Here is a 24,908-nt window from a genome sequence, read left to right as displayed (position 1 = left end):
AAAAATGTTTATAAACTTATTGTTATGCTAGTAAATTTAAAAGACCCAGTGACTAAAATCTGCACACCTTAACTGTAGAACTTAAGCTATATTATGAGATTCTTACACAAACTAACATAATTTCAGGAAGAGCTTTTATCTAGAAAACTCCAGATAAAAATGTAGTAAGAACTTGTGTCCTAGATTCAACAAAGGCACCAATTCAGAAAGTAACAATTAAGTTCAATGAGCAGTAAAGAAGAACTGAGCATGCTCAGAAAGTTTAAAAATTCCGAATTTAAGCAGAGCAAGTAAATCATGCAATTTCAAAGTGGAATTCAAACAAACAAAAAAATGTGATGATTTATTGAAATGTCAAAAAGCACAGTAAAAAAGGCTGTCCCTAGTCATTTAGTTCTGTAAAATACTGTCACACAAATAGACTACTGAGATTGCTGCAACAATGAAAGATGCTCCTTTGTTCATAGTAGCTGCTTTACTAAAATTTCCTACTGTTACGATGTACTCAGCAGCCCCATTGGAAACAATCCCACATGCTGTAATAGAAATTAGGTTCTTTCAATGCTATTTTGTGCAGGTGAACAACAGGCTGTAGAGCAGTCTGCTGAGATTCATTTTAGCTGATTTTACATAGTTACAGCTACACCTGAGTTAGTCTTTTTAACTCCCTTTACTGCCAACAGAGAGAAATGTATGCTTGCAGAATGCTATTAATCTGAAGTATTTTATGTATCTGCTTTAGGATGGGATGGAATTTAATCATTGACTAAAAAACCCCAATTTCAGACAATCAGTTCACTTGATGCTATATTTGGGCAGCTGAATCCCATTTTCTGCATTAAGTTCTATTTTGTGTACTGTAATATTGCTGTTGGCAAATTTCAAAAGATGGAATTGCATTTTTATATATTCCAAGCATCCTTCCATGACTGTTTTATTGACAGAATCTGATTTGCACTATTATTTTCTTAAACACAGTTTTTAATATCTACCTTTTTGAATAGCAATAGCATGACTGAAAAAAACCTGCATGCTAAATATCAGTACAGTCATTTGCACACTTTTTCCCTTTTTATTAATCCCAAATTATGGGGTTAGTTCTCTGGTGCTTCGAATGTTCACTTATAATTGGGTAAAGTTCGTGTAAAACACTAGTACCATAAGAAAAAGATTAAAAAAAAATCCGTTCTGATATTAGGAAACAGTCAGCTACGTTAGACAACAACAAAGTGTGTATATATATATATATATGTATTTATATATATATGGCAGTGGAGTATTCAACTCTGTGATATTTTATATGGGTTCGTGCTGAGATGATCTCAAATATTTAAAACACAGCTATTGTCCAACACCAAACCAAAAGAAATATTTATATTGACTGAAAAGTTTTAAATGGTAGACAGCCACATGTTATCAGCCTTACACAAAGAAAACATATTTGTAGCAAAAGTACTCTAACATTGTTTTCAATGCAACTTAATTTTGACAAGTCCCCTTTTAAATTTACTGAAGTAATATAGTAATGATAAAAAATGGTCAATATTTCCATTTGCACCTTTTATTTGCCTGACATCACCGAACACATTTAGATTCTGTTTAGTAGCAGAAATTACTTTGTAACATTTTGTTTACCTCTTGAAAATAATCGAGCAAATTAACTACGTAAGTTGTTTAAGGATGTGAAAGATTTTCTATTTTATATGTTTAAACCACTAATGATTCATTAGTATTTATCCTAAATGGAATGTAACACTATTGACATGATTCTAATTAAGGCATTTTGTTGTCACGGTATTCAGACTTTCACTATCACTGCAGTGCTATTATTTGCAGTACCACAACAGTGATGATGAATGCTGATAAAACAAAGGAAGGGATAAGAGTGTTAGACTGAATTTTTTTTTTTTTAGACTTAAACTTAAGACAGTAATTCAAACAGATTTTATCTTGTGCTCTACCTAATTTGCAGTATTTCACACCCATTCAAAATCATAAAAGACACTATTTTAAAGGCATTATTGCCTTTTAAAAACTATGTGAATTTTAAGTTTGCTAATTTTTGCTATTTTCTTTTGTGTCAGAGGGGTAAATATATAGCTGTCTAGTGCAAATAAAACAATGCAAAGAAAAATCTTAGATGGTTTGTAATCTTGAGTGAAGTGGTACCAGTGTGTTTTAACTACTATCTATAATGGGGTAAATATAATTTTGAGCACACCCACAGGAGCTTCTTGGTCACTCAGCACATTTTCCCCTAATAAAAAGCAAAGCCATTCATCTAGAAAGACTATGTTAAAATCATTAGCGAAACCAGAGGTATCGTGACATTAGACAGAATTTGAATGCACAGGCATAAATGCAAGTTGAATTTTGCATGTTGGTATACTCCAAGTAAAAAACCTGCATCTTCTGTGAGTTCCTCTATGAAGCTATATTACCTAACTATTTAATTACAGATAAAGAATAAAAACAATGCAGTTTCATGCTCACTGCATTGAATCATCTAGTCATTATTTTCCCTTTGCAATAAACAGACAGCCTACCTTTTTATCAGCACACCATTTCATTTATTTCACAGTGAAGCCCAGTTTCACAATAATTGACTTGTCAGAAGCTCTAATTTATGAGGCTGGGCTCTGTAAGCCTTCTCCTATATTGGACTCAACCTGCACACAAGCAGGGTTGAATATTTACAATGCTGTTAACAGGTGCTGAGTTGTTTAATGATTCTAATAGCCAGAAGCGTACTGAGAAAGCCAGCGGGATCACAATTACAGGCTGTTTGAACACAACAATTACTCGTCCCCTGAGAGGTGTGAAAGTCAAAGGCAGTTTTATCCTAACAGCATCTAGCACATGGGCTAGACAGGCTAACTTCCATTAGTAGTCCATTGGGGAAAAGCAATAACAAACCCCTAGGTGTCATAAAAATTTACAAAGTATGTAAAATTTAAACAATCAAAAACTGAAGGAACTTTTATTTTTTTTTTTGTCTTTTAAATAATATATTTAAAATCCCAAAGCTTGTAGAGCTTAGCAAGAACAACAACCCGTGAAACATGAACTTATTTCTCTAATCTAAGGAAGTGTGGAATTTCATCAGCTGAGAAAGATAGAGAGACGTGCAGGAACATAAAATGTAGATGAAGTTACACAAAACATTTAGGATTTAATGTGAATGTTGGCAATCATTTCCTGTTTAGCTTATGTAAACCTGACCTGAGATCTCTCTGGGAAATTTTTCATCAGCCTTGAAATGGTCCTGCTATAACTGTCAATGCTGTGAAGTCATTTGTTACAGCACCATGTTTTTTATGTTCAGATTATACGGTAGTAATAGTGACACACATAATGAAAATCGGTGGCAGAGTCAGCCAAAAGTATTAGAAGAAAGAACTTGCTAGCTGCAAGGCCTTTGGAAACAAATGCACAAAAAAGCCAAATCTACAGCATTCACCTGATAGCAAGAAAGCGTGCTTTCTGTGATTTTATAGTCCTGAAAGAAGAATTTTGTTATGAACAAGTATGGGGCAAGCACAGATAGTAATTTTTCTAGATCACTTTATTGCAGTCATCACTTTATTGCATATTTTCCTCAGCTTGTGGCCATCAACAGCTGCCATCTTCAAATGGTACCATGGCAATGGTACTGAGTATATGGCACAGCTGATGGACTTTCATAGCCAGAGAGCTACGAACCAACGTATCAATTCACTTCTGCTGTTAAGCCATCACTGACTGACTCTGGAGCCTGTGACCAGCTTGGTAAAATGCATTAGAGCATGCACAAGTGCTGCAGACAGTAATCTCTAGCTGTATTTCACTTTTATCACATTTTCTTGCATTCATATATTTGTTTATGCCAGATATGAGAAACAGATACATTGCTATCTTGAATAATTTTTTAGTATATTGTACATTGTGGTTATTTAAGGAGATCAAAAAAGAGCTCAGTTTCTCTGACATCAGCAAGGTATTTGCCTCCACGCCAATGCTTCTGATTAAAATATTTACAAGAAAGTTTACCTTCTAAGGTGCGTTTATAAGATGAGAAATCAGAGGGAACAGGCACATGTAATAGTCCTTACATATTTATTCAGCATTTCTTTTTCCTTTGATATACCCCAAGAGATAATTTGTACAACTAAATCATATCCAAGAGCAGGAAGACAATTATGTGAATTTGCTCTCTGAACAGGGAGAAAGTCTTCAGCTTTGCATTCTCACCCAAGGCTGCAGCAGACTGAGGAACAGGAGGTGGCTCCCAGTCTGAGAGAAACAGGAAAACTTTATTTGTGTGAATAGTTTGGTAAAAGCATACCAGGAACTACATCCTGGTACTTTTCACATCACTGTGACCCTAATAATTTAGAAGAACAAGCTTTTGTTATGAAATTCATAATAAAGCCTACAGATGTTACTTATTAAGTATATATACATGCACATAGATCTAAGTGTGACTGTAAAAGAAAGGATCCACTCTGAGAAATACCTGTTTACCAGCTCAAAATATGGGTATTGGTAATTACTGCAGTGTAACATACCCCCACCTTCTTAGCTTCTGTTCTTAGTATCTACTGCCAAACTTTTCCACTTTGTCTCCTAATCTTAGTTAATCTAACTGTCTTCAGTAATCCCCTCTCCCTTTTGATATAATTCCAAACTAGCCCTAAAATTCTGAATAACTTTGTCACTGAAATCCATATTATTCTGTTCTGAGTGGCTAATATTAGCTGTCACCTTGATACCAGAAACTATATTGGAACAGTCTATCATCATAATTTTTATTCAGATGTTTTATTCACATGTTATTAGACATGCTCAGCTAATCATACTGAGAAAAGGAAATTTAAAGTAAAATATAATTGTATGATGATAAGAGCACCAGTCTGAGATAATTTAATTATAATTTATTCTACATTATTCTTTCACTCCAGAAAAGTTTGTAAGAGTGACAAAGTGAAAAAAACCCCATAATAATAATTCTCAGAATGAATTAATAAAACAAATTTTTTCAAGTCTTCACAAAGAATTTACACAGAAGACTGATTTTGTCAGTGTGTATGTATAAACACACACTCCCATGTATATTTATAGATAGATTAAAAACCCACCCACATTTTAAGTGATATGTGCTCTCTGAATATCTAAAAATTAACTTTCCAAATGAAAGCTGATTCTGCTTAACTTTACATATGTTGTAAATTTCTATTTCTCTTTTACTGCACATGTATCTGGAAAATATCATAACCTGATTTACAGAAAATGTTTCCCATAGCCATTTCTCTTTTGTAGAAAGTTGTAGATTACAATCTTTTATAAGGGTAAAAGAATGAAATAGTCAAGGAATTTCAGCCAAGGAAAGGAGATAGACGAGCCTCTCAAAATAGCCCTTTTTCAAAGAACAGGGCACTTCACTGATCTGTCTTGTATGGTCTTGTCTAAGTAAGGAACATATCGGCTACAGTTGTACGTGGAAAGGAAAACACGTTGTAGTACTCGATTGAAGCAGCACAGAAACTTTGTTTTCAAGTGCAACTTCAAAAACCTCTACATTTAGGAATAATTGTTTTTGGGAAGGGAGAAAACAGGGAAGAAAGTCTGGATATTGAGACTGATAGACTTTGATAAACAGTGCTTTATTTGCGTCACCCTCTCATTTGCATGCACATGACCAGCGAGTGTGCCTCTGAACCAAACTACCACTCGGCTACTCCACTCCCCCAAATCAATGGCTCAATTACTCCTCTTAACTAGACAGTTAAAACCCATTTCACAGATTTCAAGACACAGGGATTCATCAAACAGGAAAATTAAAATGGTTTGATGAAAAGAAGTATTGTAACGTGCAAAGGTTTTCATCAACACCATTAAAAAAGGCCATTATTACAAGTCTAACAAATTATCCCAAGTGTGCCAGAAAAACTTTTGTAATGACTGCATGCTGAGAAGGAACCTGAATACCTACAGCAATGGGATACTTAGATCTCTATCTAACAGCAAAGGTAGATTAACATTATTTAAACAGTACAAATTGTAGGCATTCAGTCAGACATTTTATGATACTGGATTGGAATAGAATGATCCTAGATTTGTTTATGCAGCTTTAATATACAAGTAGCTAAAACTGGCAATAAATGAGAATATAAATCTTCTGCATATTATCTAAGCCCATTATTTTGGGGATTTACAGCATCACATGCAATGACTTTTATGCCAATGAATCCCAAGGCAATTTACCAATCATGCATAGGGGAATTACTTATTCACCACTAAGGTACAATCACCTGCTGGCTGGGAAATAGTTCTTGTTTCACAGTTGAGAGAAAGTCAACAAAATTGCTGCGGGCTAGGACATGATAAACAGCACTGTGTCAAGTGACACTGAGGGCATTGTGTAACTACCCAAACCAAAAGTCAACCATTGTGCTCCTACTCTTGTGAAAAAAAACTTTGGATTATTAAAGGCAACAAATAATTCACGTTTGGTAATAGCAATCATTTCATATGCTCAACTATGGCACAGTAAAGTCCACTACTATATTGCAATTTATTCAAAGTTATCTCAACTGTCACTGACTTCTCTTCATAAAACTCTTCAGTTTTCCTTTTATGTATCTCATTCAAACATTCACCACACTGGAACTGCTTGGCTTGAAGGAGGTCTGAAAATAACACAGATATAGGTCCAGGACCTAATTGGTTTATTAACTTGGGATGAAACGTAATAGAATATATTCTCATGTCAAGGAATGGAAAGTGTGCACATCCATTGCATTTGCACTTGGTATCTAGAAGTGACCTCCTTGACACAGTCAATTCATAGTCAATGACACAGTCCTTCATTTTTGTCCCCGCATGCCAGAGTACAGAAGGAGCACTGAGCAACTCTGCGTGGATGAAACAGAGGGTAAAGCAGCACAACCTGTGAACTGTTCCAACCCGCATGTGTGGCATTCCAGTGAAAGACTCCCATTTCATTAGAAACTTCAATTCCTGTCCTGCCATTATGGACATGACTAGTCAAGATCTGTTCATCTTGTTTCTTACTACAAAGGCTCTGCATCTCACTTTATTTTTTTCACCCCTTTCTTCCCCCAACCTTCTCAGAATAGCAGAACTTTTGCTTAGAAGTTGAGATAGTGATAACTTCAGATTTAGCTTTCCATGACACTGCACATTAAAGAAACTGCTGAGAAAAAAGGACCATCAGTAAACGTGCCAGCCTCATACTCCAGTGGGAATCTTCTTTTATATTGGGAAGAGCTTGACTATTAAATCAAAAGACCACATTTCTACATTCTACACTCACCTTTGGGCTACATGTTCTGTCTTAAAAATCTACCTACCACAGATACCACATGATCAAAGCTTGCCAAAGACAAATCTACACAACCACTTTAACGCAGCAATTCAAGAGCAAGACATTTTAAAATAACATTACTTATTCATTATACTAAAAGAGAATAGAGTCTGCAGTGGCATAGTTTTTAACATTAGTTGTAACATGGATCATGTGTAAATTCCAGAGTCATATAGATAAACATGGCTTTACCCACATCTAACCTAGACAAAATCAGAATTTAGCTGTTTGTCACTCTCAGGGGAGAAATACCATTCCCATAAATGTATTCATTTTGTTAGTTATGAAGTGGGAGAATTGAATATGTTTTCTTTAGTTTACTGTTTTAACATTCTGCATTTTCATTACCCGAGAAGATTAGATAGAAGTTCTGTTCTGTGGGACATTCTCAGCATAAGAGTAGATGCAGAATTCAAAGCTAACAAAGGCCAAAAAAGAATTAAAGCAAATTATTTTATCACCTGCAGGCCCCCATCAGCAGTTGCCCATAAAGAACCCAGCTGAAAATTCAGCCAAATGTTACGGACATTAACCTGATTTCAGAAATACAACACTCTGGAGTACATCATGAAATATTTAGTGCTATAAACGCCTAATTCTTTATTTGCCACATTATTTTGGTGGGTGAATGATCACATGACAGGTAACATACCATTTACCCAAAACAATGCTGTGGCAAAGGCAGGCTACATTGCTGGAACAGCTCAGAACGATCTGCATACCAGCTGGAGCGAGGCAGTATGATAACAATCACTGGAAATATTGCACACATGGTTTCACCAGGATACCCTAATGAAAGTAAACTTTATCACAGAGAAACAGCTGATAGCTATTCTCTCATTTATCAGCAAAGTCCAGGTCTTCATAGATTTTCTATAGAAAACTGGGCCGAACATATCAATGTGGTAGCTAAAAAAAAAGTCACACATTATAAATACAACACCTAAAGGAATGTGATAATCTGGAGTTTTATTTTAGGGATGCTGATGTAGCCCCCTCAATAAGGCTATTTTATAGTTGTCACTAAACTGTAAAGTTATCTGCCAAGAAATGCATTTATATTTAGAGAAAAAAATATTAAAAAAAAATGTGCAGACAAGTTTTATTCCATGTGTGGGCCAGTGATGCTCCTATACTGCAGACTGGTAAGTATTCTAGGCTCCAACAGCAGCGGGATCACCTTTGGATCAACTCTACCCTCAAGTTACCTTTAGATTAAATTGCATTTGTATTTTATACTCACGTTGGGTTCATTATAAGTCGACGGAAGAAATAAGTCCAGGTGATATAATCCATTGCATCCTGCTTAGAAGTAATAGTTCCAGCAGCTATTTCAGCATTCAAGTGGTCAGCCAGCACTTCTAACAAGCTGAAGAACAGGAAACAAGAGGACTTAGCTGACTTTACAATCACAAAGACAGGTAATATATTTTGTAGAGTTGTGCATTAAAAGGTTTATTACTTTTAATCTGAAAATATATATTTATCTTCTGGTAAAGGAGAAGAGGGGAAGAAGGGGGAATGTAATTGCAAGGTCAGTCATCTTCTTTACATGATAGTGGAATGAAGCTCAAATTATTTTTTGATTGGTCCAAGAATGCAAAAGTTTGAGTCATTCATGGAATGTGTTCAGATGGAGCTACTCAATGGTAACTTCTGAATACTGTATGTTGACCATATGATCATGCTGATTTAATCCAATAGAGAATCATATGGAAAGACAAACAGGAAATGAAACAGTGGCAATAGCTTAGCTAATACTTGACAAATACTTGAAGGCTATTAAAATTACATCAAAACTGCTTCCCCCAGATTTTGCCTCATCTTCATCCAATGGAAAAAAAAAAAAAGCATAGCTACTTTTACCCAAAAAGATCTAACCTCAGAAACACAGAAGGAAAAAAAAAAAAAGCAATTTAAAATTATTCTTACAAAGTAAAATACTGTTTAGTGCCATTAAATGGAACAAAGACCTCCATACCTCCATTAGGGTATCTAATGAGATCATGCCTGGCTAGAGTTCAATCAGGGAATGGCAAATGTCTTTAAGGACCAATCTACTATTTCTTGCATTATAATCCTTTTTGTTTTTCTACTGTTCTTTCCCTGTTGCTAAAAGTAAAGAATAATTCGGTATAAGTAGCTGTTTTGCTGTTCTATACCACTGATTGCACACTGCTGAAGGTAAGAACCTGTTCTACCCAGATTGTCCAACAGAAACTGGACAGATGATTCAACAGCTATTCCAGAGTAAAGTGTGCTCTCTCTTCTGCTTCTAACGTGCTGTATTTCAGATCCATGATCAGTGAGAGCACAGGCCTGTCATACGGGTTGTATATTCATCTAACTGAAACACAGACAATGGATTTTAGAAAAACCTTTAATTAAAAAAATATGAAGTTTAACTTTACAAATTGGAAATACTATACAAAACTGATAAATCTGCTCTTTGGTAGAACAGATGGAAAAGCATTCTAAAACTTAAAATCCTCCAAAAACCCCTGAACAGTTTATCTTTGAAGTTATGAAGCCTCTTACTTCAAATACTTGATCATAAGAGAGACCAAGATAACTCTTAAGTTAATTGGATCATAACCAACAAAGAACTTAATTGGATTGCTATTTATATGTGAATATTCATCTGAAAATTTATCAAATAGTCTTTGTTTATAGAAAAAGATGGAATATATCAAACTACAAAGTAAGTTTATACACACAAAATGAGCTACTAGAAACACAGAGTATTTATAGTGTTCCAAAAAGGAACAAAGTGTGATTACTACTGTTATATTAAAGATACAGTTTCTTTATTTACCAATGAATGGAGAAATTTCCTAGTTTATACTAGTGTCATACAGTCTGGATGTATCTGGATGTATGTCAACATTTTAATCACACTGCTCTTTTGACTTAGCCTTTTGTGCTAAGTGCAATTTATATGTTAAAAAAGTGTGGTTTCCTAAGGAAATGAAGTCCATGTCTCCATATTCTTTGTTTGCAAAAATTATATGTCTATCTGTGCACCACAGAAATTAACCTTCAAATACACCAACCCATTTAAACTACACTTCACAGGTGGATAGCACTCTCAAGTTCCTACAAATTTCCTGATCAGATAGAGGTCCTATTATCGCTTATGTTGAGGGATGAACTTTTCTCAGGAGAACAATACTGTGAATTCTTCATCACTGAGAAAAGCTTTCGGTAATATTCATGCTTCACTAGATGTCTGAAAATTCCTCCAGGCATCATGCATCTATATGAGACCGAAGTAACTAGTTCTGCTTCTTGCTGAACAACTAAGTATATTATAAATATCAAAACCAAGGCCCGAGTTACATTATGCTGGACAGCAAACCTGGTATCAACTAGGTTCAGAAAGGCTGCATAAAGGTGGTTTTTCCACATTTCTGACAAAGATATTGAGATTTTGAAGTGAAAGATGTGTTGGAAGTGTATTAGTAATAGTTTACACCATGTAGATTTCTTTTTGAACTTGTGAGATTTTGAATAATGTGATATCCATAATGGTACAGGTATTCTAGGTAAAAGGTGCTAGAAACTCACCTATTTTTTTCCTATTAATAATTTCTCACATAATTTCAGAGAAGGCTCTGAGGATCATGTACAGTTGTCCTACACACTGGCCTTGAACAGTTTGTACTCTCTTTCAAATGTCTGAGACAATACTAAGAAGCAGAGAAGCATTTGTAGTATTATGGACTCAAGAGGCCAACAGTGCCTCAAAACACATGGAGGAAAGGACTTTTCTGCATAAAGATGGATAATATTTTTTTGGAAATTATTTTCTTCTAGGATCCCAATATTTAGGAGATATTTGGCACAGGAATTTTGTTTTGCTTCTCTCTATCCCCTACTTGTATTGTTTACAGTTTGATCAGCTTTTCTGAATGCTGTATTTTTACCTTGATTCCACTGGGAAAGGTTCATAAAGGAATTTTTTGTAGAAGTCTTTCTTAATATCATGAACTAGAATCACAGCTTTTCCCTGGTCATCAAACTGTGGTCTGCCAGCACGTCCCATCATCTGAAGTACATCTGCCAAAGAGACAATAATGTATAAAACAAATGTATTTATTTGAATGTACAAATAAACTTATTTATGTCTTTATAGTTTGCAATACAGGATTTTTGGATTTCTTTGGCCTCATATGCCCTACTGGTATTCACAGATCTGACTTTTTTTTTTCCATCCCAGATAAATTTACCATTAACTTCTTTCTGGCAGAGAGTATCTTCCTGCATACTTGAAGACCACCCACTGCAATAGAACCCAAGCTTACACCTAACATATATTTCCTCTACTCTTCTTCCATTCCACATCCATCCCTCGTTTGATCATATGCAAAGATGATGAGTAAGAGAACTGTCTATTATTTCCTAATTTTCAAGCATTTGACTTCACAATAATGACAGTTCCTTGTATAAGACTTTCTACTATACATGATTTCCTAGATTTTGAGTATTTTAGAGGAAAAAAGGTAAATTCTAATTACTGAAAGCTATGATCTTCACCACTCTAACTTCAGGACAAGTTATATTAGTTATTAGCACTGGGGTAGAGATGATTTTGTATCATGTGTTGTCCCTATATCAGATCACAATATACAAATTAAAAAGCAGGTACAGTTAAAATTTACCTTTGCTTACACATCTTTACTTGTAAATACCAGTTAATGATTTCTATAAACACTGAAAATACTAGTTTATGCAAAACATGCTCAACTTGCTGCCCGGACAAGATAAGTTTTGTGTCTTCTCACAATGGGAGAAGTGCATCTGCATAGGTTGTTTTGTGTCTCGCTCAACAGAGCTCCGATTCCTTTTTGGTACCTCCAACTGCTATTTAACTTTGAAACAATGGAAAGCAATTAATAAGTTCTACATCTTTATTTTAAAACTTTCAATGTTTTGTGTGTTCTCTATGAACTCTATCATAACTGCACAACATGTGGTTTGCAGTACCTGGCATTTTGAAAGGCAATTTCTTTGGCTTCAGAATCAATAAGCTTTTGGCCCAACAGTCAGTTGGGGAAGGAAAAGCTAAAGGAAGAAGAACAGCCTATAGCAATGGTCAATGACAGGAGAAACAGCCCGATGACAATAAACAGTTTTTAGTAACACATTTTCACTTCCGTACTCACAAGCTATAGAGAAAGCAATGTTTTTTACCCATTTATTCCCTTTGTTAATTTAGGGGTGACATGAAAATATAAAATGAAACTGGTTTGCAAATGATGCTTCTGAAGAGGTATGTGCACATGCTGGTGATGAAACAACTTCTTGCTATTGTAATGCGGTGAACTAAATTGTGCATAGCACCATATAGGAAATGGATTTACCAAAAAGCGTCAGGGAATGATTTTTGCCAATATCCACTATGTAATTATCCAAACCCAATATTTTCTTTACTGACTATATGTTGCTTGGCTGCTTTTAATCGCTGAACTAAACTCCTGAAATGTTAAATATGATCCAACTGGCTGATTAAATGTCTGGTAACTGAGAATAGGCCCTCCCCAAAACCTCTGACTACACTCAAAGTAGTGAAATTTTGAAATGACTGAACACTCCAGAATGATTCATTCTGCCCTCAGCTGCTTCCTTGGAGCCAAATGCATCCCTGATATAGAAAGGTAACTTCAGCGGGAAGAAAACAAGTTATACCATGACAGAATAATGAAGGCATAACTTGAGGGCAGCATTAAAGACAGTATTGTGAAATTTTGGAAGTTTTTCAGAAAGAAACTCATTATATTTTCATTTTATGGCTGCTGCAAAACTGCACTACCTATCCACAGAACTTCCAGATGCATAAATATTCTCTAGATGGTTAAAAATAAAAACGCTCTAAGCAAACCACACCACATGTTTCTTCATAAAGTAAGGAATCTGCATTTTCTGTTGCACTGCAGACAACAAAATCTAAATGCTTCCATCACAGATGGTGGTATTCCATCCACAACTCCCCCCTCCCCTCAAGTCTTATTGAAAATTCAAGAACTGAACAATCCCCAATGTCCAAGTCACCTGAATCCAAAAAGGCAATAACGAGTGAAAGTATAAGCATTCCCTAAAGCCTTTGTGAGTACTTGTACGACAGATTTCTAAAAGAACACAGTAAGACTTCAACGCTGAGTTTCTGATTTCTTTTGAATATATAATTTTCTCTATTCCTTCTCTCTGACACCCCTAAAGATTCGACATCAAATTTAAAATTTCAGCTGATTTCTTTCCTCATCACTGTTCCCCATTCAATAATTAAGTCAGTTGTCACTACTCTTCCAGCCGGGACTGAGAGAGATACAACTTCTCTGCAGAGCCCGTACTAAGTTCACCTCAGCCTAAGCCTGTCCCAGAACACAAGCGTTCATGGCTCAGCTCCCAGGTCATTCCACAATCTTTAAACAAGAGAGTTGGTCTGGAAATTGATCCCAAGTTTCCTGCAGCGCACTAACCACTAAATTAAGCTCTGTGATGGGTTACTTGGAGAAGTAACCCCTGGAATATTTTCAGTTTGAGCTTTTTTTCATTAGTAAGCTGCTCTTGCTGAAAAGAGCTCGTGGTTAGAAAGATGCAAGCTCTCTATTTACATTACAAAAAACATTTAGGTTATCCTTTGGTGTATGCATCTCTGGCGCAGTATAGGATTATTTAATGATAAACTTTCTCTTGCGAAAAGAGAAAGGGAAAATAGAACAGGAAACCTGGAATAAATTTAGCTTGTCCTCATTCTTCAAGCTTAGTACCATCCAGACAAATATCCCCCCTGTCTGAACTCTGAAAGAAGTTCTTCCATGGTTCACTTTCTTAAGCTTGTTGAAAACACTGCAGAATAGTTTATGAAAAGTGGAGTTTACTGGAGCCAGAAAGCAATAAAAGTCTGTATCAAACCAGAATTTCAGGTATTTAATTTAGCTGCTTATTTTTAAAATATCATTTACTTGAAGTATCACATCACTGAAGAGACTAAAATAGTTAAGGTTTTTCGTTTACTGTCCAGTGACTACGTATAAATTTTATGTCCTCAGACGTGTGTGATTCAACCGTTGCATTTCAAACCATGGCTAAGCTTATTGTTAAAAATCTGTTTCTATTTAAAAAAGGTTTCAAAAATGAAAAAAAAAATATTTGCAAGCATGAAAACTTTTTTTTTTAAAAATGTAATTAACTAGGTAGCTAAATATGATTTATATTATTGCTTTAATTGTTTAATGTCTGTTTTGTATGATACACATTAAAGGCATTTAGCATGAAAAAAGATTTGCAAAACGGAAACGTTTTCATTACTATAAAATATTAGGGGTTCTCTTGCAACTTCATTACACAAAGAAAGCTTTCTCTCACCACTTTTAGCTTTTACCCCAATTAGGTATTTTCAGTGAACAGTTACTAAATAATTCAGATAATTTGCATATACTTGAAATACATTTCAGCATATGAGCATTTCCATAATTTATGTGAGTACCTGTAATGGGATAATCCACGTAACGCCTTGTTTTTCCATCATAGTATTCTGTTCCTTTAACAATTACTAAATGAGCTGGAAAATTTACACCCCAAGCTAATGTGCTTGTGGCAATAAGAACCTAAAACAGAAAGAAAGATTAATGAGGTATATGTAACAAAAAGCCAACTTTTAAAATTCCATGTAAAACTCATTATGGCAGGACTGAACAAATGTACCTGGATTTTGCAGTTCACAAACAGTTCTTCCACAGTTTTCCTGTCTCTTTCATGCAGACCCGCATGGTGCATGCCTATTCCAAAAGCAAGTGTCAGCTTCAGATTTGAATCTCTAACTGTCACTATAATGTCATTCATCTGGAAGAGAAAGAATAATTGCATGTTTTAAACCCGATTACTCAGAAATGTTAAACTTTTAGGGTTGTTATCTTTTTTTTATAGCAAGGATAATTTGCTCAATGCCGTTTATACAAACAGGAAAACACAGTCTTCAGTTTCTGAACAGTCTGGTTTTAGTCTAAAAAAATCAAATACTGTATTATCAATTGGGGGGGAATACAAAACGCACATGCCTTTATTGACACACTAAGTAGCGCAGATAAGGAAATGAAAATGCTGAAAATATCTTGACAGGTCTGGCAAATGCTGTGCACTCTGCTCTGTGTTTGTTTAATGCAATCCCTAGTATCAAAGAGGTTAGAACTGGTATAAAAACACAGCAAATCCCTGCAAACAGTAACATAAGAACAGTCATGAAAAATACATTTGGTGCTCTCTAATGCCTATGAAAAAACAGACACAGTTCTTCAGTTTGATAATTCTGCAATTATTATTCATCAAAAAAGTTTCCTATTCACATGCTGAAATTAAAATTAATTTGAATTTTTTTTTTGAGAGTGAGTTTGTAATTTATAGACTTTCACCCTGTAGTGAAACACAACGTACAATAAGGGTCTTCATTTAAAACTTTTACAAGTCTAGACAAAAAGCTATTTTTTTCACTATTACGATTTTTTTTCAAACCTCATGTCAATGACTACTTGGAACCATTTTAACTATGTTTCTTGCCTATATTTTCAAGCAGTAAATTCCATAAAAGCTTATTTATTTGTGTAGGCAACCTCTGTGAAAAACTCCTCACTAATAACAAACAAGAATTTTATCACTTCTCTCATGTTAAGTGATTTTACCCCTCAATATTCCTTCTGATGTTTTATTTCTAAGGCCATTTATTACAAGTGATTTTAATATAATTATAGCCAGGAAATTTCAAACCTCATCTCTTATTAGTGGTTTCTTGGTGCCACCAGCAGTGGCATGATGATATTGCATACTTATGGGCAGCATCAGTCACGGTTAACTTAGGAGGTATTAGTCAAGGTCAGAGAAAAAGTAGTAGAGCAGAACGAATTACTCAGGGAAACTGAAGAATCTGAGCTGAGTATCTTGGACTGAGTATCTCAAAGTACTGAGATACGATACCTGCATGACTGCAGTACTGTCTTCATTTCCTCTTAGGACTCTGAGGTGTTGCACTCCTGATGTTCAGAATTGTAACCTTCTCTAAATGCTTTCTGGGTTTTATAATTCTCAGACATTAATAACATTATTCACATATTTAAACCCAAGTAACATATGTCACTACTATTATCAAAAAATCCTTAAAAGGTACAAAAAGGCCAGAGAATATAATAGTCCATATTCAGGATTTTAAAAAACCAAGCAATGAAAAAACATAGATTTTGTATATCAATAAATTTTGTCAGGAAGGGCAAATTACAAAGCATTTTAAGAAGTCTATTTTTTTGAATTATTATTAACTAACATAGAACCTAATTAAAAAAAAAAATTGTTCAAGTTTTGGCTTCGTCCAATCAATTTGATCTGTCAATGGGAGCTCCTGGACTTTATTTTCCCTCACAACGCACTTGCCTGGATGCTCCTGAGAGTTTCCTATGTTATAAGACGTGGAATATAAACTGAGCTGGCATGTAGGAAAGAAAAGGATGCTTACAGAAGAAAAGAGTGAAAGGGACTATAAAACACTGAAAGGGACAGAAAGGAAGAAGGAAGGAAAAAAACTAATGAATTGAGAAGCGAAGGGCGGATAAGTCTATTTAGGAAAGAGAAACACGAAGAAGGGTAGACAAGTAGAAGAGAGTAAAGAACTGAATGAAAGGAGGATATGTTAAAGGATAAAGTTTATCTATCTAGATACAATCAGCAAACCTTTGATTTCTCTAGTCAACATGTAGACATGTGACTGCAGTGCAGACAACATGAATTATGACCCATCTCAAAGATTTTTTCTTCTAAGACAAAAAAATAGCTTGATGAAATGAGAACCTGTATACCGTTTTCTCTGCAATTATGACCATCAACATATATTACTAAATATATTTTTGAACCTATTAATGCTTTTTGTGCCATGGATTTATGAAGTGGTACTAGCACTGCACAGGATCCTTACACTTAGATAAATATTTTGCAAAAAAATAGTTATATGTATATATTTTATAGGGAATTAAGATGAAAACTAGGAAATGGCACTAATAAATATCAGAAAAATAAATGAAAAAAATGAATGCATTTACATTTTACTCGATTTCTGCATTCAAAAACTGAAAAAATATGCATTTCTGGATTAATTTTTCTCCTCCCTATCAAGAATCATCACCTTATGATAGTTGTGTCTTTAATGTAAGGGAACAAGCCAATCCCAATGACATTTATTTCATTATTCACATGAGCAGAATTTGGTATTGGTAAAATAATGAATCTAAACTCCCATTTCCTCTAGAAGAGTACAGGGGTCAAATTAGCTGATTTGGATTAGTCTGTAGCGTTTAGACTGCTCCTTCAGCACATGCAGTTTTACAGAGTTAGTTATTTTCAGTACAAAACCTGAGCTAAACCTTTTGCCATGTAGTCGCCAGCATAAAACATCCTAAATTCACACTGCTGGGAATTTATTCCAAGATGTTCTTCTTGCTTTTACAATCAGTGGTGGTTATTTTTTTTCCCCTCTGACTTGTATTACAGCGGTGGCCTGTGGTGCTGTTAGTCATACCTGCAAAGCAGTGTAATTTACCACAGGAAAACTAAAGAACCCTTAGCAGGAGAGCTGGCGCATGTACTACTATCCTGTCATTTTAGCAGCAGGGAATCCTAGTCATTTTTAGCTGACCCCTTACTTTCACATAAATCAATGTAATAAACACAACTATTTTACCCATAGGCACAATCCAAGGTTTAAAATTCTCATGACAATTTATTTAAAAATATAAATATATATATTTTAAAAATATAACTCTCTTATGTCTCAGTGAAAGAATATTATCACTTTCTATTAAGAAATAATGGCACAATTAATAGGTTCATTAACCAGAAACAGACACAGCAAACAGACTATAAAACAAATCTAACGTTTCTGCATTGTTAGAACTTCATCACTATTTATCTGTCTGAAAACAACTGTAATGTTAACTCATAAAAGGATAAAGAAAATATATTTTATCTTAAGAACAGAAAAAGTGGATTAAAAATAATATAAGAAAATATACATGGTACTGACATAAAAACCCCCTACAACACTGATTCAGGGAACTTAGTGCAAGGAGGGATTTTTTCCCTGGACTCTGAGACAGGCAGGATTGGGCCCATGCAGAAAAGGTTTTGTTATCATTCGCACATTTTTTGATGATCAAACAAAAATATCTCTTGTGCTTTCCTACCATTAAGTTGATTAGGTATCTACCTTTTAATAAAAAACCTTTGTAACCTAATTTAAGAATCTAGCAGCGTTGCAAAATATTTATCATAAAAAATAAAGTTTATTTCTACCTTTTATATTCTAATCTCTGAACAAGCTAGATTTTTCTCAAACTAGTAAGTAGTCATTTTCTTTGTTCCTGCACATATGTAAACTGTTGAACCATTTACTTTAAGCTAATAGAACTTTTTTATATTTTAAATTTATTATACTTAAAAAGCTTTTGTAGAAAGATAGGATTCCATTTAAGTAGATACATTACCCTGTGCCTGAAATACATTCCAGTCAGAGTATAATTCAGCAAGTTGATGACAATGCTGGCTCCAAAAGAAAGGAGGAGACCAGATTGGACAAGAATGAGCTAACAGATTGTGCAGCCCAATTCTGTCCCTTTGAGTGTGATATATTGTTTCAAGATGCTAAAAACCCATACTTTCTCAAAGCATATCTGTTGTGCTGGTTTTCCCATTTTCACAGAATCCTCATTATTAGTACTCTGTACTCTTTTCAAAGCACGTCAGACTCAGACCATATGCCACTGAATAATGCTTATCAATTGTCTAAAATGCCCAATAGAAGAAAGATGTGCCAAACAAAAGAATCGTGAAAGTTATGAAGTCTTTTACAAAAATAATTACATATTTCACATCTGCTACAGATGTTAAGTGAAATAAAAACATCTCCTTGTTATAACTAAATGTTAATTTTTTATGACACACTTTTGTGTCATAAAAACAACATCTTGTAGAAGGAAGTTGAACTTCTATAATGAGTGAAACACTTAGAAATCATTCTTGGGTACCCTCCTGATCTTTCAAGGCAGAAAAAAAAGTCATCTTAGAAAATTATTTTTGATGAAGAGTTGACTTATACTCCAGAACTCTCCCACACAAAACAAGATGCCTAAACCACCTCAAATAAGATTATTCAAAAAACTTTTAAAAATATGGTTTAAACAGTCGAGATATATTATTTAAATATACACATTTAACAGTAAAAATCTCATCTAAAAGACAGCAATATACCTATTCATGACACAGACCAGATTCTTCTATTCCTGTTTTATAGCACAGCATTACCTCAGAACAATAACATGGAGATAATAGGTTATTTGATTTAAAGGTTAGAGAAGGAAAAGTCATCTTTTGTTTTTCCAACAATTCTTGGGATGGGTTTTTGGCGTTTTTTTAATTTATTTGGTTTTTTAACAACACAAACCAGAGCTATATGGTAAAATTGAATTCACTTTAATGCATCTGTCTATGCATATTTCCACATAGCATATGGACACATATACAAATTGGTAATTAGCGCACACATGTTTATACACTCACATCTCTAAAATCTCAAAATCAGTATGGGCCTGACTCATTCCTTTGGAGTCAAGGAATGCCCTTCACTCCAGTGCCCTTGAATTCAGTGGAAGATGGCTATTGCCTGGGATGGATGCTATTGAATGTTACAGTAGGTATGTTTGTGCTAAAGGACTTCAGTTATTTCTCGAGGTTTCATAAAGAACAGTCTTAACAAGATGCAGATGGCAAAACGATGCACAAAGCAGAATGCAAAAATCATTGTGGTTAAAGTTAAAACTGTGTATATGGGTACATTTCTTCTCAGTACTTGCACTGTAAATATATATTAAAAAAATAAATATCCAAGTATCTGGCCAGGGAGTAAATTCCTTAAAAAAGAAAACAACCCAAATAAGAAAACACCCTGCTTGCTTGCTGGTGAGAACTGCATTCTAACTTCAAACAATACACAATAAGTACTACTTTGTACTTTTGTTTTAGGTTAAAAACAAAAAGCAGTAAAAACATTAGAGAAAAATAAATAAACTGCAAACTTGATTCTAATAAATTATGTTGTAAAATGATTGCAACATCTGCCACCACCACAGACGTACATGCAATTTCTGAAAGAAGGACTTGTTCCTCTTTAGTCAGCTCCTAATGCAGAACAGTGTAACTGATCTTACCCACGCTTACCACCACAAACTGGTGGCACTGTCTGTTTCCAAAAGGATAATCTGAGCTGTTGTCCCTTTTAACGAGATAAGTAATGGGTCACCAGCTTGAACATGACAGTCCTGGCTGACAGCTCCAAAGAAGAATTTTAGCTAGAAAATATATATTTAAAAAATCATCTCATGGTTATACAAAAAGCAGGGTAAGCATAAGGTTTCCTTTTTTTTTTATTGGCACACTGGCACCAACGAACAATGAAAAGAAATGAAGAATTACTCAATTCAGCTGGCAGTCTTTTCTTGGAGATGCTCTACCTAGTCACATTTATATCATGATGCACCTGTGCCTCAGAAGTATAACCAGGACAATCTTTACAGAGTGATGTCTTCTGAAGAGTCCTTGCAACCACTGCAAATGGCAAGGAAGGCAGCTTCAGCTGCTCCTTCACTCTGGCGAAAAATAAACTTTGTTGGGACTGCAAATTGCAAGAGGGATAGAGAGCTCATTTTGGAATGTGTATGGACAATGCACCTTACAGAACAAAAGAAAAAAAACCACCTCTAAGGCTCTAAAATAGGTAATTATTCTTTCTTCTTCAAAAGACTCATACTCTGGGCAAACTGTGGCAGCCCTGCTTAAATCCTGAAGAACTTCTGCATGTGTTATGTATAGCAATTGGCAAATGTAGGGATGAGCTTTGAAGTATTGGCTACAAATCTCAGTAAGCAGGGGATTTCAGCATCACTGGGGCTTTCCTTGCTCAGACTAACTAGACGTGAGGTATCTGAGTGGACATTTCTTCATAAAAGAAGAAATGCACACGGGTTGAAACTTAGTTGAATAGAATCTATTAAACACATCTAGTGTTGTGCAAAACCAGGTCCAGTAGAACCGTAAAACTTGGCATTATTAGAAACAATAAGTACTGTTCAGTACTGACTGCTGTCTCAACATTCTGAACACTGTAGGAACAGGGGTATAAGCAGGAAACTGTACATCAGCCACGAAATTCAAGGAAAGCATCCAGGAACAGCCATCTCCAAAACCAAATGGACCTGCCAGTAATATATGATGGATGTAGAACAAAATTCCTTCTCGACTATAATTCAGTTGCACCTCTTAGACTACTGACTCCTTTGAGGGAAAAAACATCTTCTATGACTCCTCCATGATCCAGGTATGCTGTTGTCTGCTTCGGTGGCAACAGCTGAAGGGTTGTTTCTGTACTTCATTTTTACATACAAATACGTATTCCAGAAGCTTCACACAAATTCATGTCCTTTGAAATATAACTGATTGAAATATTATCTGAATTTGACAATTGGAGCTGAGTGGCAGAGATGGGGGTGGATTTGCCTGTTATCTGAGAGTATTGTGAAGACAAACACTTTGGAGTTTTGTGATCAGAACCCTCTAGGTGCTGCAAATGAGAGCCTGGTTGGCACTACTACAGGGAGAGTCTCTACAGAGAAGATGAGGGAAGCTAAGATGATGGTACAGCTGATAAACAGGTAACAAAAAATCCAGTATTGATCTCTCCCCTGTTTCAGTCCCTCCCCGACAAGGACTGAATCTTTCTGTTACCATCACAGAAAAGCTGCCTTGCAGGGTAACAGAGAAAAAAAATAACTTCTAATGGCTGTAACAATCTGTGTCTACCTCAGTATCAGTCTTCCAGATGTTATATGGATAGCATTGTTTACAGCATTTTAAGAAGCTTTATGAAGTCTACCCACTGGGAAGCTAACATAAACATAGACTAACGTTTGGCCATCATGTAGCAAAACCAATTACACCATTAAACAAAACTAACCAATGAGTTCTCAAAGGAATCTATGTCAGCCAAAATTAGCATCACACAAATAAGGCTCAATGAAGAAAAATGCCAAGGCCTGTTGTAAAGCTTGTAAACTTTGTACACACCCATTTATGAAAAATCTCTATATCTCAACATACTTCACAATTAACAATTGCAAGTATTTTGAAAATAAAGTCATTTGTCTGTAAGTTCCCCTAAAGGAACACTGCTTGGCAAAAAACAAACGTGAAAAACTGACAGGCAACAAAAATGTTGTTTAAAGGCAACAAGAATTTATTTCTTCTAACTGGTTTCATTTTATCCCATATGGAATTGAGAAACTCTTGAAATATTTGGCCAAGTGTTTAAGACCGGGAATACCTTCTATAAAGTAGGGAATTCCTACTATAAAGTGAGTACTCACTAGCTCTGCTTTGAATACTTAAAAATGCTATAGCAAGACAGACAGAATTTTGTCTATTTCACCTAGTTGAAGCCTGAATTTAATGTAACTTGAAGTTAGAATTTTTAAAAATAAAAGAAATATAGTTATGGATAAAGAATTAAGCAGTACATACATTATATATGTAGCACTACTATAACTTTGTCCTTTGCTTCAATGTCAAACGGAACTCAGGCAAATCATGCTCATTTAAAACACAAAATTACAAACTGGTCTCATAATTACCTAAAGAAATGTCCACTTGAAATTGTGGGTACTTCAAACACAATTGTGTTCTGTATAATAGCGGTAAAATCTAACAATCTGGGACTAAGTCCTCAATCTTTTATATTTACGTAATCAGAACGGAGTAATTTAGTAGGTATCTTATGCTCAAAACATTCAGCTTATTAATTAAAATACAAATCATATGCAAATGTTTTTAAACTAATAAATGCAAAGTCTGCTTGTCCTTGTTGGCTCCTCTTTCAAAACCTTCAGAGGTTTATTCTGAAACATATGAAATTCGAAGACTCCTAATAGAAAACCTTTTTCCAGCAAGTGAAGAAGGCTCAGTTACAGTTCTGCTCAGGATAGTGGTGGCTCACAGGACATGAGGAAGCCATCCATATTAATGCAAGTCATTTAGAGCAAGCTGCATGTTGCATATTTTAATAGTAGGTGAGATTACTACAGTAAACTAGCACAAAGTACTAGAGTACTCTAATATGCAGTAATAATTCTGATATGAAATGTTTCTGTTATGCTCAAGAAAACATTGAATGGAGGTTATACAGTTAGAAAAAGAGTATCAAATTGAGACATGTTTTAGTATTAGTAGTTTATCAGCCAAGACATCTATTTTCTCTTTTAAAATCCATCCAGAAGAGGAAGGATACAGATGTTTTATCTCAGAAAATTCACCCTTTATTTTTTTTTTTTTTTGCAAAGAGCAAACAAAATCAAATAATCTCATCTAGAAACCCATACTTTTTGGTATACAATTGTGTAACTACTCATACAACTGTTGATATACAAATATCGATACAATATTCAATTTGGATCTAGTATTTATGAGTAATGCATTTTGCTGTGTTTTGGCTCTATATTACTGTGGAAACTCGTAGGCAGAAGGTCTGCAACCAGTATAGAAAGCTAACTTCCAAAATCCAGGAGATTTGAATCTCAAACCCTAAAAAATTGTTTTGAAACAACATTACACTATAATCAGGACCATTAGTCCAGAAGGAAATAAATAATTCCTTCAGCAGGTGCCAAACCCAATACAATAAATAAAATCTAGTATACATTGTGAAGAATGCATATAAAAGGGAATATCGAATGGTTGTTTATTATTTGACCATCATTCATGTTTTGCAATAAATGAAAGAAGCTTTTTTTTTGAGAAACAATACCAGAAAATTTAATTAAAGATTATATTGCTTGAAAAAGAATAAAAAAAAAATCAAATCTTTAATTCCAGCACTGCTTAACATCTGAGTGTTTGACTTTGTAATCTTTATGCTCTTACAACAAAGATATTGGCAGAGGCTGTCTGTTTTTTTTTTTTTAAAAAAAACTTCTATTTATTTAATTGATATGGTCTGCAGTATATCTGTGTGTATATATATGTAGGAACATAGATGGATAGACACACACACACACGTATATATACACAGATACATATGCAAATACATAACACTTTACACAGAATTATCTTATGAGAAGGATGATTTTGGTCCTAAAACACTGAAAGAGATTTGTTTTAAATTCCAGCTCAACATCTATATGTCACAGATTTCCAGCTGTAAACTTTGGAGAACACTAGTCCTCTTTCTTTTATTCTTTGTCTTATCTTTGTATCAAAGACTTGTACCATGTGATATATGTTGTCTGGGACGATGGAAGTAGCATTAATAATAGATATGCAGGAAAAAACAAAGATAAAAGAGTTTGCGTTCTAAAGTTCAGATCTTGCAAAGATGCTTATACAGTCTTAATGCTGACATTAGTTTTACTTCATATTGAAATTTAGCATATGCATAGCTGTTTCGAGATCTACCCTCAAATGA

At 34.7% G+C, this 24,908-nt stretch overlaps 1 protein-coding gene across 1 annotated transcript in view; it reads right to left on the bottom strand.

The window, feature by feature from the left end:
- Nucleotides 1–24,908, bottom strand: part of ASCC3 (activating signal cointegrator 1 complex subunit 3) — a 257,319-nt gene that overhangs the window by 41,429 nt on the left and 190,982 nt on the right. The window contains exons 31-34 of the mRNA XM_014964733.1: nt 15,074–15,211; nt 14,856–14,976; nt 11,293–11,425; nt 8,610–8,735 (exon numbers count right to left, since the gene is read on the bottom strand). Coding sequence (XP_014820219.1) covers nt 8,610–8,735; nt 11,293–11,425; nt 14,856–14,976; nt 15,074–15,211 — 518 coding nt within the window. The remainder of the gene's footprint in view (nt 1–8,609; nt 8,736–11,292; nt 11,426–14,855; nt 14,977–15,073; nt 15,212–24,908) is intronic.

This window comes from Calidris pugnax, unplaced genomic scaffold (assembly GCF_001431845.1).
Source record: "Calidris pugnax isolate Ruff unplaced genomic scaffold, ASM143184v1 scaffold219, whole genome shotgun sequence".
In the NCBI taxonomy this organism is placed as follows: domain Eukaryota; kingdom Metazoa; phylum Chordata; class Aves; order Charadriiformes; family Scolopacidae; genus Calidris; species Calidris pugnax.
This window is presented reverse-complemented; position numbering and strand designations above follow the sequence as displayed.